At 37.0% G+C, this 17701-nt stretch overlaps 2 protein-coding genes across 2 annotated transcripts; one reads left to right on the top strand and one right to left on the bottom strand.

Annotated features, from left to right (window-relative positions):
* Window positions 1-224: 224 nt before the first annotated feature.
* LOC100801364 (senescence-specific cysteine protease SAG39) lies at window positions 225-1329 on the bottom strand. Its single transcript, XM_006606954.3, has 2 exons — window positions 891-1329; window positions 225-817 (listed from the first exon to the last, which is right to left on the bottom strand). Exons 1-2 carry the CDS (start codon window positions 1327-1329, stop codon window positions 225-227), a joined length of 1032 nt encoding a protein of 343 aa, XP_006607017.1.
* A 12746-nt stretch (window positions 1330-14075) lies between these two features.
* Window positions 14076-14582, top strand: LOC121174509 (secreted RxLR effector protein 161-like). The gene has a single exon (XM_041013724.1). The coding sequence runs from the start codon at window positions 14076-14078 to the stop codon at window positions 14580-14582; it is 507 nt and encodes a 168-aa protein (XP_040869658.1).
* The last annotated feature ends 3119 nt before the right edge of the window (window positions 14583-17701 follow it).

The raw sequence follows: 17701 nt of genomic DNA, 5'->3' as shown, positions 1-17701 counted from the left end.
TGGGGTTTTGATACCTATATCTAATAAGCCATAACTCATAAGTCATAACCATATATGACTCATTTTTAATTCAATCGTAATTATTTTAATTTATACAAGTACAATGTACAATATTGTGTTCACGCAGGGGATATAATGATATACATGACCTATAGGAGGAATCAATGCTTAAAAAGATAAGTAGAATTGTAAACATATAGTATAATGGTGTCCAGATTTTATAATTATGCAGTAGGGTAAGATGCTTGCATAGCTATGCCACAGAGTCCTTCCTCAGAATCCACACCCCTTTGCATCCTAATGTAACCTTCTTCACCCCACTCAGTTCCCCATGAGTTCTTAACCAACCAATATTCAGTCCCATCATTACTAACACCATATCCCACAGCAGTGACACCGTGGTCCAACTCAGTTCCACATGAACCAGTGAAGACACCGCTCTTGTAAAATTGAAAGTCAGAGCCACTGGCATCAATGGCTACGGAAACTGGTTGATTGGCCACAGCTTTTTGCAGTGCCTTCTCATTGTTGGCAGGGACATCCTCATACCCAGTAATAGTAACAACATCGTTGGCTGCTTCATTTGCATTGCACTTTCCATCAACACCCTTATAGGGGTAGTTGGCTTCGGTATTGAGTCCATGATTTTGGATGACGAATTTAAAAGCATCATCCATAAGACCACCTTCACAACCTTGGTCCACACCCTTTGTGTCACAATCAACAAGTTCTTGTTCCGACAAAGATATCAATTTTCCAGAAGTCAGTGCATGAATTCCTTCAGTTGCTGCAACAGCAGAAAAGGCCCAACAACATCCTACGAAGTAAATCAACAGTTAGAAAATCCTTCAATATCATTTGAATTAGTAAATGAATTATCATACACTTACCACATTGACCTTGGTCCTTGATGGGTGTAACTGCTCCTTTTTGCCTCCAATCCACTGTGGATGGTACTGCTGTCACATTTTCATACTTAAAAGTGGTTGTCCTAATGATTGAGGAACACATATGCCCCTTGAATCTATTTCTGGGTGCAATGAACTCTTCGTTAGTGAGGTCTGCAAATTGATTAATGGCTAGCTTGTAACGTTTATTGGCAGCGTTGTTGAAAGCTTCAATGTAATTCACATTTTCCTTAAATATCCTGAAACGCTTTTCCCGTTCCTGAGGGTCCTTATACACCTTGCCGTAACGAGTCATCCATTGCTCATGCCTCTCATACATGGATGCATCTTGGAGACTGCGACATGTGACTTGAAAAGCCAAGAAAGCCATGCAGAGAAGCATTGCCAATGAAATATGACAGAAATGATTTTTGGCAACCATGGTAGCTAGCGTAGTGAGCGAGGCAATTATGGAACAATTACTTGAAGTTGATTAGTGAAATGTAAGATGTGTTGTGCTGGTACCCAAGATTATTTGTGGTATTTATAGTAAAGTGAACGTTGAATGGTAAATTAATCTTCTTGGTTTTCAACTCAAATCCGAAAGCATCTTTCTCTAAATGTACGTACAAATGAGAATGTTTGGAATATGACTCTTGTATTGTTTGCATATGCAGGTTAGGTACTCCGGACAAATTATTTGTCAAGTGTATAACGTAGAGTTATAACTGGCATACGGTGGCAGAGTAGTTTTCAAAGTGATGCCTTGTGTTGTGCGTATTGGAAATGTTTAGAATTACAAAAATCAAGCTTTGAAAACTGTATTGTCTCATGTGCATGCATATTTCTATAAGGCATACCGAATAAAAACGGCCAATAAATTTTAACCTGTTAACCATATTATGAATCTAAATTTTGGGACTTTTAAACTGCCACAAATTGTGTCCACCTTACGTCCTACTATCGGAGTTTTTTTTTTACTCAACTAACAAAGTTAGTGATAGAGGTTTGTTTTGACTCATTTTCATAAATGAACGTTTTTAAAACGAGAGACTAAAAGTGTAAAGGACAAATCAATAAATAGAGGGGCTAAAAATATGTTTAACTTAAAAACCTTTAATCTTGATCTTTTAGTAGTTTATTAGATGATAGTTGATAGTTGATAGTTTTAGAGAATTGTTTTAGAAAGAAGGTTATGTCACCAACCTCTCAATGGTGGTGAATGTTTCTACATTACTTTAGGTCTTTCTAGAGTTTTTATGATAGATTAGTATCATGATAGTTATAGGTTCTTCTATCTTATACATACACTTATAGTTCTAGATTGTTCTACCATATTAATACATATTATAGTTCTAGATTGTTCTACCATATTCATACACACTATAGTTCTAAGATATTCTACTATTTTCATACATATTATATTTAAGAATATTCTAGAAATTTGTAGCAATTTCAACACTCCTCCTTGATGCAAATTTCTATGACTCTGAACATAGTCCATAATTCTTCAAATCTTGGTCTCAGCAATGCCTTCGTGAATATGTCTGCAATTTGATCTTCTGTTCTGCAGTAATCGAGTTTGATCTCTTTAGTTGCTTCAGCTTCTCTGATAAAGTGATACTTGATTGCTATGTGTTTTGTTCTGCTGTGATGAACTGGATTCTTCGCCATTGCAATTGTTGATTTGTTGTCGCAGTTGATTTTAGTAGGCTCATCTTGTTTTTCTCCCATGTCTTCAAGTATCCAACGAAGCCATATAGCTTGACTCGTTGCTTCAGCAGCTGCCACGTACTCTGCTTATGCTGTTGATTGTACTACTGTAGCTTGCCTCTTCGATGCCCAAGAGAATATTCCCGATCCTAGTCAAAAAGCATAGCTAGAGGTACTTTTCATGTCATCTGCCGAACCTGCCCAATCACTGTCGGTGTAGCCAAGTAATTATGAGTTGGTTTCGGTAGTATACCATATACCGAACTCTTTTGTTCCTTGTAGATACCTCAAAATTCTTTTTCTTGCTCCAAAGTGTATTTGACTTGGGCTTTGCATGAATCTTGATAGAATACTTGTAGCATACATTATGTCAGGTCGTGTAGTTGTCAAATATAGGAGGCTTCCAATTAGACTTCAGTTTTTGGATGCATCAGCTTCTGGTGCTCCATCATTCTTCTGTAGTTTCTCATTTGTTATGAGTGGAGTAGCAACAGGTTTGCAACCATACATCTTGAATTTCTTAAGTAAGTCTTCTGTGTATTTCTTTTGCGAGATGAATATCCCTTCATTTCTCTGACTTACCTCTATGCCGAGGAAGTAACTCATCAAACCAAGGTCGGTCATCTCAAAGGTCTTCATCATGTCTTCTTTAAACTCCATCATCATCTTAGTATTGTTTCTTGTATAGATAAGATCATCTACATATAGAGAGAGTAAGAGAGTGTACTGACCTTAAGCCTTGATGAAAAGTGTAGGCTCACTCTTGCTCCTCCTGAATCCTCGATCCATGAAATACTGATCGATTTTGCTATACCATGCTCGAGGTGCTTGCTTCAAACCGTAGAGTGCTTTTCTTAGTCTTAACACTTTGCTTTCTTTGCCTTCAGACGCGAATCCTTGTGGCTGCTACACATAGATATCTTCTTCAAGTACGTCGTTAAGGAAGGCGGATTTGACATCTAGTTGATGGATACTCCATCCTTTTTGTGACGCAAGAGCTATTAGAGCTCTTATGGTATCAAGACGAGCTACTAGTGCAAATGTCTCATTGTAGTCAATTCTGGGTTTCTGTATGGTGCCATCAGGGTTGAGCTTTGTCTTATGGACCCACTTAACCCCAATGATATCTTTTCCATGGGGACGATTTACTAACTCCCATGTGTTGTTTTTCTCGATCATTTGTATCTCTTCTTCCATTGCCTTGACCCATACTTCCTGCTTTGATGCTTCTTCAAAGTTTCCAAGTTCAAGTATGGCCAAGTTAGAGGTTTCATATATGTACACCAAAGATCTTACTCGTCTTGGAGTAGACTCTAGTGATGATAGTTCTTGATCTTGTTGTTGTGGTGGAGGTGAAGGTGGTTCACCTGGGTCTTCTTCCTCAGCTTCTTCTTGAGGTAGTTGAGCGGGTATAAGAACGTTCTTCTCCACTTTTTCTTCATCCCAATTCCAAGAAGCGTACTCATCAACTTTAACATCTCAACTGATGACGAGTTTCTTAGTTTGCAAGTTGTAGACACGGTAGCCCTTAGAGATATTGCTATACCTATGGAAGATACCACGTATAGTCTTGTCTTCAAGCTTGTGCCTCTTCACGTCTAGAATATGAATGAAGCATATAGATCCAAAGACCCTCAGGTGCTTTGCTGATGGCTTCTTCTCGTTGCAAGCTTCAATTGGAGTCTTGTCTTTTACAGACTTAGTTGGACATCTGTTGAGTATGTAAACAACTGTGTAGACTGCTTCAGCTAAGAATGTGTTAGATAGTCTCTTCTCTTTCAGCATCGATCTAGCCATTTTCGTAACTGTGCGATTCTTTCTCTCGGACACTCCATTTTGTTGAGGAGAATATGCAACTGTAAGTTGCCGCTCAATGCCTTCATCCTTACAAAATCTTTCAAACTCGCGAGAGGTGTACTCTTTGCCGCGATTACTTGTTAGTACTTTTATCCGTTTTCCACTTTGATTTTCAGCAAGGGCCTTGAACTTTCTGAATACTCCGAAGACGTCTGATCTTTCTTTTAGAAAATATACCCATGTCATTTTAGAGAAGTCATCAATGAAGAGTATGAAGTACCTGTTGTTCTCAGGTGATGGCGTCCTCATTGGTCCACAGACGTTCGTATGTATCAGCTCCAATAGATCTTTCGCTCTCCATGCTCCGCTTGTTGAGAAAGGAAATCGGTGTTGCTTACCAAGGAGACATCCTTCACACACTTCATTGTTCTCCTTTATGCTTGGAAGATCTCTCATCATACTCTTCTCATGTAACAACTTCAAGGCATGTGTGTTGAAGTGGTCAAATCTTTGATTCCATAGCCATGAATCATCAACTTGTACCTTCATGGCAATGTTTGTTGCATATTTTAAGTTTAGAGGGAAGCTTCTATTGCTCTTATTCATCTTTACTTGGGCTATCTCAGACCTTTTATTTTTGTTGTCTAAGATTTTGGATACACCTCCTTCAAAGTGAAGTGTGTAGCCTCTCTCCATCATTTGGCCAATGCTTAGAAGATTTTCTTTTAGGCTGGGAACTAGTAAGACATCATGGATGAGTCGTGTACCTTTATCTGTCTCCATCATGACAGTGCCTTTGCCTTTTGATTCAACCACACTTCCATTTCCCAGTCAAACTTTGACTTTGATAGACTCATCAATGCTTTTGTAAATAGTCTCATCCTTGGCCATGTGATTGCTACATCCACTATCCAAGTACCAGCTTCCTCCCTTTTTTATTGAGTCTTGAGTGGCATAGAACATACATTGTTCCTTATCATGCTCCTCTGCGATATTGGCTTGATGCCTATTTTTGTTGGGACAATTTTTCTCTACGTGCTCGAACTTCTTGCAATGGTTGCATTGTGGCATATTACGGAACCAACAATTTTTCTCTGCGTGACCTTGCCTTTTGCATATATTGCATGGAGGATTTTTATCTGTTTTGTTCTTAAGGAAATTCCTAGAACCTTCTCTTCTTCTGGAAGTTTCTCCATAATTTTTCTTTCCTCCATTTTCTTTGTTTTGGGGCTGAAATTTAAACTTTGACTAGAAGACATTTTCAAGTGTATCTTCTTTATGCCTATACAGTCTTTGCTCATATGCTACAAGAGAGCCCACAAGTTCAGTCTCTGATAGAGTGGACAGATCTTTGGTTTCCTTAATCGTTGTCACGATTGGGTCAAATTTTTGGGGCATAGTAATTAGAATTTTCTCAACAATTTTCTTGTCAAGAATATCTTCCCCAAAAGCTCTGATTTGATTAACTATTTCTTTAACTTTAGAATAGTAATCTTTAACTGTCTTAGACTCCTTCATCTTCAATAGTTCAAAATCTCTTCTTAGAGATTGAAGTTTAACGGTGTGACACCCTCTACCCCTCACATATATACTAATAAAGGAACAAAAATTCAAATATTAATTAAAAGTATTTTTAAAACATTTTTAAATACAAATCTTTCAAAGGGGTAAAAGGCTTACATTCACTTTCTTCTACATCATATTCAAACTTGTCCAAATAAATAATAAAGTTATCTTGGCTCAAACAAGGTCGTCTAAGCTTCATACAATTAATATAGAACCTATATCCTTATGTCACATCCTATCAGAGCGTTGTGTTCCCTGTCCTCAAGCATGAGGTTCTTCATAGTCATCCACCTATTCATCTGCTCCCCCGAACACAAAGTTCAAGATCATCACAGGATCCAAACACAAACAGCAAACCGGGAGTGAGTTATCACATTCCTAACTACTAGAGAGAAACAAGACAACATATAGTAGCCAAATACAATTTACTTAGCATATCTCACATTATTTCATCACTTTGTCATTCAAAATTCACTTTTCAATCATCAATCACAATACACAAGAATCACAGACTCCGATCAAGACATAATAACACATCAATTTCATAATAAACAATTAGCAAGCGTATGCAACAGTTATGCTAAGACTCAAGCCTATATGCAATGTGGTACCATGTTAGTGAAAAACCTCGTCGGGCGCCTAGGAGTACATGACAAGACAAACCACACACAAGCAAGTCAAGTCACTCTCACTAGGTAATATCATAGGGAGACCAGTCAGGGTCACAGTGTTTTACGAGAATGCTCCAACCATATAGGATCAACATAGGCTTAAAGGAGCACTCAAACCATGTGACCCCCAAGGCCTACACTCCGAAGAGTCCGTCAGGGCCTCTCCCTCCTTATTCAGGTCCAACCCAGAAAACATTTTAGCATACAGACTCTATCTATGAATTGTACAAAACACACGACTCCTCAATTGTTCTCAAAATAGTCTTAACTCGTCGCCCTAAAAGGGACTTAACATTAACTCGTTCCTTAAAGGGACTTAACATTAACTTGTCGCCCAAAAAGGGACTTAACATTAACTCGTCTCCCTTAAAGGAACTTAGCATTAACTCGTCGCCCTTAAAGGGACTTATAGTCGTGTGATTGTACAATTCATAGTTAATACTCAACGCACACAACATCTCAATCACATACATACACAATTTATCATATACACTCGATCTCAATCCCAATGGTATAATCTAAAAATAGCATGTTATCACATCTCATGAATCATATTCACTTTACCTATGAACTATGCAATATACACAACTACTCAATTGTTTTCAAAATCATTTTAACTCGTCGGGTTCCCACAATGGATCTCATCACAATACTCGTCACCCTTAAAGGGTCTTATAATTGTGTGATTGCACAGTTCATAGTTCACAACTCAATACACACATCTCATCTCAATACACATGTATTTCATCATCCGTCACATGTTCAATTTATCACATAATCACAGTTTGAATCATCATTTCATAACCTCAACATAACAATTTATACAAAAGATTTTATCACAACATGGGGTGTAAAATCCCTGAAATAGTTTCTCACAATTCTATCAAAATCAATTAATCTAATTCATGGGTTAAACACAAACACATCAAGAACACTCAAGTTTATCAATCAATTCTCATCAGGACATCAATTGGTACATAGAACACAATAATATTGTATTTATAATCATAAAGAGAAAATTATAATTCAATAAACATCCCAGAATAAACCCAAATTTAGTTCTCTAAGGATCCCTACATATGTTCATTCTAACCCCTAATTGCGGCATCTCTAGCGGTTTCCTAAGATTCCTCCAGTTATTCCTCCGATTGATCTGATAGAATTCCCAAACATCAGAGAGACGGAGAAGAGATTGAAGCCTCCACTTGTACTGTCTTCATGCGATTCCTTTTTCTCCCTCTAAATATGTTATATCGAAAATCCCAACGGTGAAATCTGCGCAATTGAATTTCAAACAAGATATCCAAATTTCATGAAAATCCAACGGTTAACAAAACCATAATCGTAGTTTTACTGAGACCGTTTTGGATTTCTGTGGGAAAAGAGAAAGCTACGGTGCGAAGGATATTTCTCTTAGCTTTGATATGTGTTTGCAATTCCCAACGGTGAGAGTGCTCGAAATTGGGTTTCGAACGTGGTACTCAAATTTCACAACGATCGAACGGTGAATGAGTCTGAGATCATCGTTTTTAGGAGACAGGTTTTGTGGGCTGTGGGAAAAAGAAAGGGTTTTGGAGAGGAGAAGAGAGAAAACGAAAATGAGGGAAATAAGAGGCATCGTCAGTCTAAAACTGACCTAACATTGCTATTTATACCTAGGGTACACACAACTTATTATTACTCTATTTATTTATTTTTAATGTTTTATAAAAAGAAACTCTATTTTATTCCCTATCAAATGAATAAATCAAATATTTTTTTTCTTCAAACCATTATTTCTCATTATTTATTTCTTTATAAAAACATGATCATTTTTTTTAAAACTCTATTTATTTATAAATAAAAATTCTTTTTAAATTAGTTTATGAAAAATGGGATGTTACAAACGGCACGTACCTTAACACTTCCTTGAAACTCCTCTTGCAATGTGTTCCACGCTTCTTTGGCAGTCTTAGCTCCCATAATTCTTGGGAAAATTGAATTAGTCACCGCTTGATGCAAGGTGAATAACGCTTTTGAATTTTTCTGTTTATTTTTCTCCAACTCTTTTTCTTGAGAGCTGAAGTATCTGCAGGAACGGTAAAACCTTCTTCTATTATGTCCCATAAATCTTGAGATGAAAAATATGTTTCCATTTTAACACGCCAGAAATCATAATTTTCACAATTGAAGATAGGGACAAAAATAGTTGACGATTGAGTAGTGTTATCCATAGCTTAGAAAAAAATATTATTGGAGTGGGTTAATAATATAAAGGAAAATTTTGAAGTAGTTGGGAGGATTTTGGAATGGTAGGTAGGTAATATAACTACGTCCAATGTATGACCGAACGTAGCTCTGATACCACTGCTGATAGTTGATTAGATGATAGTTGATAGTTGATAGTTTTAGAGAATTGTTTTAAAAAGAAGACTATGTCATTGATTTCTTGGATGATCAATTACAACATACCAATTGCCTATTTATAGGCTCAAATCACCAACCTCTCAATAGTGGTGAATGTTTCTACATTACTTTAGGTCTTTCTAGAGTTTTTATGATAGATTAGTATCATGATAGTTCTAGATTCTTCTATCTTATACATACACTTCTAGTTCTAGATTGTTCTACCATATTCATACACATTATAGTTCTAGATTGTTCTACCATATTCATACATATTTATATTTAAGAATATTCTAGAAATTTGTAGCAATTTCAACACATCTACAAATTTTGAAGTTGCTTGGCTAGCTGTGAATGATGCCCATCGAATAGAAGGTAAACGGAAACCCATTTTTTTGCTTGATTGAAGGCAGAAAAACAATCTCAAATTTTCAAAGAATGAATCTAAATGCTGAAGCCTCAGGATTGCAATGGCATGTGTTGTTTGTGAAGCCAAAGGATAGTGTATATATAGTTTTTAAGATTTGGAAATCCAATTCCTAGAGAGAATGACTGTTAAAGGATGGGGGGCATACACATGGGTTTGTCTTAAGTGCCTTTATCAAGAATGATAAATTAAAGCCTTATCAAACAATGACCATCAAGCCCTCCATTTATTACCAATTGAGACGTGCCTAAACATAACGTTTTGTTTATCAATTATTTGATATTCCATATTTTCTGGCTCATGAATTCATAAGGCAAAAAATAGCAAGAGATCATTGGTCATTATATCTCTCGGGTTTGAGATTATAAATCTATTTCATTTCAAGCGGATTAACTAGTGAACGAGGGGTAGTATTATGTTAACTATTGATATTTTGACAAAATTTATCAAGGCAACACCATATGCCCTTGTCTCCCTTGGTCCCATGAGTCTTATCTCATAGCCTTCAGCCCTCCCCACAATAATTCAGTTATCCAACGATTTGTTAGAAATTCTTTCATCTATATATATTCATGGCTGCATGCATTAAGGACAAAAAAATCATTCACATCCTAAAGCATTTGAAGTTCAAAAACTTGTTTCTTATATACAAGTCTATCTTGACATTTCTCTTCCCAAGTCTCAACGCATACAACAATGGGTTTTCGTCTTCCTGGTACCAGAAAGGCATCATTTGCTGCAAACCAAGCATCTTCAGAAGTTGCGGATGTCCCAAAGGGTTACCTTGCAGTCTTTGTTGGAGAGAAAATGAAGCGGCTTGTTATCCCCATTTCATACTTGAACCAACCTTTCTTTCAAGATTTGTTGAATCAAGTCCGGAATCGATGAAGATGGTCTTCTACCATAAAGGGTCTGTAAATTAAGGTGACATGCTTATGATGAAGTGATGGGCTGAGTTGTACTGAAAGTTCGCTGGGTGGAAATTGGGGTACAAATGTAAGTATTGTTTCCAGCAAAACATTTCAGGTAAGCCTCAAGACTTCTGTTCACCAATACAAACTAACCATCGATATTCGAGTGGTGGACCATGCTGAATTTAAGAGTTTTGCCCAGGACTGAAGAAAGTTCTTACAAGACGATACTAAGAATTAGATTATATTGAAGGGCAATTATGTTAACTGTTTGACTCTTGAAACAAATTTTTTAAATTGTTGCTAGGATATGCTGTTATGCTATTATGCTGTTTTTAAATTTATCTTCTATTTTTTAGGCAACAACCCATAGGAGTTTTATCTATATATTTTAGCATCTCTTTGTAAAAGGTACTCTGCTTTCCAGATCAATAAAACAACCTTTCTTCTGCAGTTACAAAATACACTGAGTTCCTTTATCTTTTAACCCTTCGTATCTTTCTAAAAACAACAAATTGGTATCCTGAGCCTTATTCTGAGGGATCTGAGAGATTGAGAGAGCCCATACACATTCAAAACACAAACACACATAACCTGGTTAGAATGAATCCAGAAGGTTCATCCATTCCACTTACACTTCCGTTGTTTGATGGTAAAAGTTATCATCTCTGGGCTTTTAGAATGGAAGCCTATCTCAACGCAAGTGATTTGTGGGAAGTTGTTGAAGATGTGTACGAAGTCGAACCCTTGCCGGACAATCCAACGGTTGCTCAAATAAAAAATCACAAAGAAAGGATGCAGAGAAAGTCAAAAGCAAAAGCAACTTTGCTTGCAGCAGTTTCATCCACCATTCTAGTTAGAATAATGACACTAAAAACAGCCAATCAAATTTGGGATTTTTTGAAACAAGAGTATGAAGGAAATGAAAAGGTTAAAGGCATGCAGGTGCTGAATTTTATCCGAGAATTTGAGATACAGAGAATGAAGGAATCAGAAATGATTAAGAAATACTCTGACAGGCTTCTTGGCATAGTCAATAATGTAAGGCTCCTAGGTACTGAATTTTCAGACGCTAGAATTGTTCAAAAAATTCTAGTCACAATACCTGAAAAGTTTGAAGCCACAATTGCATCTCTGGAGAATTCAAGGGATTTGTCAAGCATTACATTGGCAGAATTGTTGAATGCACTACAAGCACAAGAACAAAGGAGGCTTATGAGGCAAGAATGGTCTGTTGAGGGTGCCTTTCAAGCCAAATCACAGAATTACAAAGGAGGCAAAAATAACAAGAAGAAGCAGAGCAACAACAAAAATGGCCAAAACAGCAATACACGTGTCTTTTCACCTTGTCCTTATTGCAAAAAAAAATAATCACCCACACAACAAGTGTTGGTGGAGGCCAGACATAAAATGCCACAAGTGTGGTTAATTAGGACATGTGGAAAGAATATGCAAGACTCAACAACAACAACAAGGAGAAGCCAAGGCTGCTGAAGATCAGCCTATGGAGGAGCAGTTGTTTGTAGCATCATGCTTTGCAACCAACACCACTACAGAGAGTTGGCTTATAGACAGTGGTTGCACAAACCACATGACTTATGATCGTGAGCTTTTCAAAGAATTGGACGAGACAACTATTTCCAAAGTTATAATTGGAAATGGAGCACTCATTGCAGTAAAAGGTAAGGGAACGGTTGCAATTAAAGGCCACTCAAGTTTGAAATTAATTTCTGATGTATTATATGTCCCTGAAATTAATCAAAACCTTTTAAGTGTTACTCAACTGCTGGAGAAAGGATATAAGGTGCTGTTTGAGGACAAAAACTGTGTGATTAAAGATGCAAACAACATAGAAATGATCAAAGTTCAAATGAAAGGCAAGAGTTTTGTCTTGGACTTGATGAATGAGGAGCAGCAAGCAGCTGTACACAAAGAGGATGATAATACAATGCTTTGGCACAAGAGATTGGGGCACTTTCATCATGCTGCACTACTTTTCATGAAAAAGAACAACATAGTGAAAGATATGCCAGAATTAGACGATTTACCTCCAACATGTGTTGCTTGCCAATATGGAAAGCAAACCAGACTTCCTTTTCAACAAAACAAGACTTGGAGGGCTTCACAAAAGTTGTAGTTAGTACACACAGATGTGGGAGGACCCATGAAAACACCATCATTGAATGGTAGTAAGTATTATGTTGCATTCATTAATGGTTATTCAAGAATGTGTTGGATTTATTCTATGAAGTTTAAATCTGATGTTGCTAACATCTTTGTGAAGTTTAAAGCTTGGGTTGAAACTCAAAGTGGATGCAAGATGCAGGTGATCAGGTCCGGTAATGGAACTGAATATACCTCTGAAAAATTTAACAAGTTTTGTGTAGATGCAGGCATTGAACATCAATTGACAGCACCATACACTCCACAACAGAATGGTGTTTTCAAGAGGAAAAACCGAACAATGATGGAGATGACAAGGTGCTTACTTCATGACAAAGGGCTACCAAAGGAATTTTGGGTAGAGGCTGCACCCACATCAGTTTTTTTGCTGAATAGGTTGCCAACAAAAGCTTTGCAGAAAAAGACTCCATTTGAAGCAAGGCACAACTACAAACCAAAGCTAACAAATCTGAAGACATTTGGCTGCCTATGTTTCTCTTACATACCTCAAGTAAAGAGAGACAAGCTTGACAAGAAAGCAGAACCTGGAATTTTTGTAGGTTATAGCTCAACTTCAAAGGCCTACAGAATCTACCTACCATAGAGCAACAAAGTAATCATCAGCAGGGATGTCAAATTTCTGGAGTCAGATAGTTGGGACTGGAAAAATGATAAGAGGTCCGAGTTTCAGGAGGAGAATGAAGATGTTGATGAAGAACCCATAAGAGGAACCAGATCACTTTCAGACATCTGCCAAAGGTGTAATGTTGCTGTGATGGAGCCTGAGGGATATGAAGAAGCTACAGCTGATCAGAAATGGATAAATGCAATGAAAGAGGAGCTTACAATGATTGAAAAAAATAAAACATGGGAGCTGGTGGACAGACCTAACCACAAGAAAGCGATTGGTGTCAAGTGGGTTTATAGAACCAAGCTCAATCCGGATGGTTCTGTAAACAAATACAAGGCAAGGCTTGTGGTTAAAGGATATGCTCAAGTGTTTGGTGTTGATTTTTCAGAGACTTTTGCCCCAGTTGCCAGGCTAGAAACCATAAGAATGTTGGTGTCTCTTGCTGCACAAAAAGGTTGGATTATACATCAAATGGATGTGAAATCAGCCTTCTTAAATGGATACTTGGAGGAAGAAATTTTCGTTGAGCAACCTGAAGGGTTCGTTGTTCAAGGGAAAAAGGAGAAAGTATATCGATTAAGGAAAGCTTTGTATGGTTTGAAACAGGCACCGCAGTCATGGTATAGCAGAATTGATGCGCACTTGGTGAACTTAGGCTTCAAAAAAAGTTTAAGTGAATCTACTTTATATGTGAAGAAGACTGATGGTGAAATACTTGTAGTATCTCTATATGTTGATGATCTATTGGTTTCGGGAAGCAGCGGGGAGCATATTGACAAGTTCAAGGAAGCAATGAAAGATGCTTTTGAAATGACAGACCTTGGAAGGATGACATTCTTTCTCGGTATGCAGGTGTATCAAAAATAGAATGAAATATTTCTTTGCCAAGAAAAATATGCAAATGAAATTCTCAAGAAATTCAACATGGAAGGGTTCAAACCAATTGCAACTCCAATGAATCAAAATGAGAAGTTTTGCAAAGAAGATGGAGCTGAAAAAGTGGATGAAAAGCTGTATAGGAACCTTATAGGTTGCCTAATGTATTTAAGTGCATCAAGGCCCGACATCTTGCATGCAGTAAGCTTGTTATCAAGGTACATGAACTGTGCTAGTAGAATTCATTTTCAGGCAGCAAAAAGAGTTCTTAGATATGTTAAGGGCACAGTTGATTTTGGAATAAGATACAATTATGTTAAAAACTTCAGACTTCATGGTTATTCTCATAGTGATTGGGCTGGATGTGCTGATGATATGAGAAGTACTTCAAGTTATCTTTTTAGCTTTGGTTTTGGAATTTTTTCATGGTATTCAAAGAAACAGGAAGTAATAGCTCAATCCACTGCGGATGCAGAATATGTTGCTGCAACTGCTGCTATAAATCAAGCTCTCTGGATCAGAAAGCTTATGAATGATTTGCATATGGAACAATAGGACAGTACACAGATATTTGTGGATAATCAAGCTGCAATTTCAATTTCAAATAATCCAGTGTTTCATGGCAAAACAAAACACTTTAAGATAAAACTCTATTTTCTCAAGGAGACACAGAAGGAAGGAGAAGTGAAATTAATTTACTGCACAACAAAAGAACAAAGTGCTGATATCCTAACAAAGGCGCTTCCTAAAGATAGATATGAATTCTTGAGGCAGAGGCTTGGTGTATGTTGTTCCAGAGTCAAGGAGGAGTGTTAACTGTTTGACTCTTGAAACAGATTTTTTAAACTGTTGCTAGGATATGCTGTTATGCTGCAGATATGCTATTATGCTGTTTTTAAATTTATCTTCTATTTTTTAGGCAAGAACTCATAGGAGTTTTATCTATATATTTTAGCATCTCTTTGTAAAAGGTACTCTGTTTTCCAGATCAATAAAACAGCCTTTCATCTGCAGTTACAAAATACACTGAGTTCCTTTATCTTTTAACCCTTCGTATATTTCTAAAAACAACAAATTACAACAACTAAAGCTACTGATTCTTAAAACCAATGAAATCTTTCTTTCTAAAATCTTTCTTATTTTAATTAAAATCATTGGAGGTGTTATGCCAAATTGAAAGCTGGTAATTAAAATGATTTGGCACCATGTGTTACCACAGAAGGCATTGAAAACTAGCTATACAGAGATGGGACTTCAACTTATAATGCCCACAGATTGAGAAGCACCATAGATACGCGTCTCATGTGACACTACTGAATTATATATTTCAATAAAAAGGTGTATGAATGGGGCCATGAATTTTAATTTTATGTGTTATTATAGAAAATAAAAATCCTTAAATTCCATCCCAAATTAATAAATTCAAGTTTCTCTTTGGTCCTAGCAAAATACTAGCTATTAACTTTTTCCTAGTCTGTGAGGTATCTGGGACGGGCTGCTATATGTTGTGGAATTCGGTTAGATTCTATCATATATTTTTTTTCATTCCATCAATAAAAGTCAATTTTTTTTTTCAGCAATAAACCTCAGTTCTATTTAAAGATAGAAGTAAACCACAAACATAAATACTTAGAAATTGAATTCGTTGTCATTACTCAAAAATATCTTTACAGGCTGAGAAGACACCAATTGTACAAAATGTCTCCACTAATCTAAGTCAGTCACCTAAAGTGCGAGACTTATTGTCAATTCAAGCAAGAAGTTATACGTTGGAATACATCTTCACTACAGGGAATTGTTAGGCCACCCATGGGATGTTCGTATCCAAACTCTTCTTCAGCTTCATTCAACAAGTCTTGGAATGTAGGCTGGCTCAAATGTGATATGGGAATCATGAACCGCTTCTGTTTCTCTCCAACATACACTGGGAGAAAGCCCTTTGGAACATCTTGTTGGTAGTTGGTTAGATGATAGTTGATAGTTGATAGTTTTAGAGAATTGTTTTATAAAGAAGGTATGTCATTGATTTCTTGGATTAATCAATTACAACATACCAATTGCCTATTTATAGGCTCAAGTCACCAACCTCTCAATGGTGGTGAATGTTTCTACATTACTTTAGGTCTTTCTAGAGTTTTCATGATAGATTAGTATCATGATAGTTCTTGATTCTTCTATCTTATAAATACACTTATAGTTCTAGATTGTTCTAACATATTCATACACATTATAGTTCTAGATGGTTCTACCAATATTCTATAGTTCTATATTGTTCTACCATATTCATACATATTATATTTAAGAATATTCTAGAAATTTGTAGCAATTTCAACACACCTCCTTGATGCAAATTTCTGTGACTCCGAGCATAGTTCGTAATTCTCCAAATCTTGGTCTCGACAGAGCCTTCGTGAATATGTCTGCAATTTGATCTTCTGTTCTGCAGTAGTCGAGTTTGATCTCTTTAGTTGCTTCAGCTTCTCTGATAAAGTGATACTTGATTGCTATGTGTTTTGTTCTGCTATGATGAATTGGATTCTTCGCCATTGCAATTGCTGATTTTTTGTTGCAATTGATTTTAGTAGGCTCATCTTGTTTTTCTCCCATGTCTTCAAGTATCCTACGAAGCCATATAGCTTGACTCGTTGCTTCAGCAACTGCCATGTACTCTGCTTCTGTTGTTGACTGTGCTACTGTAGCTTGCTTCTTCGATGCCCAAGAGAACATTCCTGATCCTGGTGTGAAAGCATAGCTAGATGTACTCTTCATGTCATCTGTCGAACCTGCCCAATCACTGTCGGTGTAGCCAAGTAATTCTGAGTTGGTTTTGGTAGTATACCATATACCGAACTCTTTTGTTCCTTGTAGATACCTCAAAATTCTTTTTCCTGCTCCAAAGTGTATTTGACTTGGGCTTTGCATGAATCTTGATAGAAGACTTGTAGCATACATTATGTCAGGCCGTGTAGCTATCAAATATAGGAGGCTTCCAATTAGACTTCGGTATTTGGATGCATCAGCTTCTGGTGCTCCATCATTCTTCTGTAGTTTCTCATTTGTTATGAGTAGAGTAGCAACAGGTTTGCAACCATACATCTTGAATTTCTTAAGTAAGCCTTCTGTGTATTTTTTTTGCGAGATGAATATCCCTTCATTTGTCTGACTTACCTCTATGCCGAGGAAGTAACTCATCAAACCAAGGTCGATCATCTCAAAGGTCTTCATCATGTCTTCTTTAAACTCCATCATCATCTTAGTATTGTTTCCCGTGTAGATAAGATCATCTACATATAGAGAGAGTAAGAGAGTGTATTGTCCTTGAGAGTTGATGTAAAGTGTAGGCTCACTCTTGCTCCTCCTGAATCCTCGATCCATGAAATACTGATCGATTTTGTTATACCATGCTCGAGGTGCTTGCTTCAAACTGTAGAGTGCTTTTCTTAGTCTTAACACTTTATGTTCTTTTCCTTCAGACACGAATCCTTGTGGCTGCTCCACATATATCTCTTCTTCAAGTACGCCGTTAAGGAAGGCGGATTTGACATCTAGTTGATGGATACTCCATCCTTTTTGTGGCGCAAGAGCTATTAGGGCTCTTATGGTATCAAGACGAGCTACTGGTGCAAATGTCTCATTGTAGTCGATTCCGGGTTGCTGTGAGTAACCCTTAGCTA

This window comes from Glycine max, unplaced genomic scaffold, assembly GCF_000004515.6.
Source record: "Glycine max cultivar Williams 82 unplaced genomic scaffold, Glycine_max_v4.0 scaffold_121, whole genome shotgun sequence".
Taxonomy (NCBI): domain Eukaryota; kingdom Viridiplantae; phylum Streptophyta; class Magnoliopsida; order Fabales; family Fabaceae; genus Glycine; species Glycine max.
Note: the sequence above shows the minus strand (reverse complement) of the source record. Positions and strands in the feature narration are given on the sequence as shown.

Coding starts and splice junctions, on each gene's coding strand:
- LOC100801364 (XM_006606954.3), bottom strand. CDS start 1,329: ATGGTTGCCAAAAATCATTTCTGTCATATTTCATTGGCAATGCTTCTC. Junction 818..890: donor CAAGGACCAAGGTCAATGTG/GTAAGTGTATGA, acceptor TTTACTTCGTAG/GATGTTGTTGGGCCTTTTCT.
- LOC121174509 (XM_041013724.1), top strand. CDS start 14,076: ATGGAAGGGTTCAAACCAATTGCAACTCCAATGAATCAAAATGAGAAG.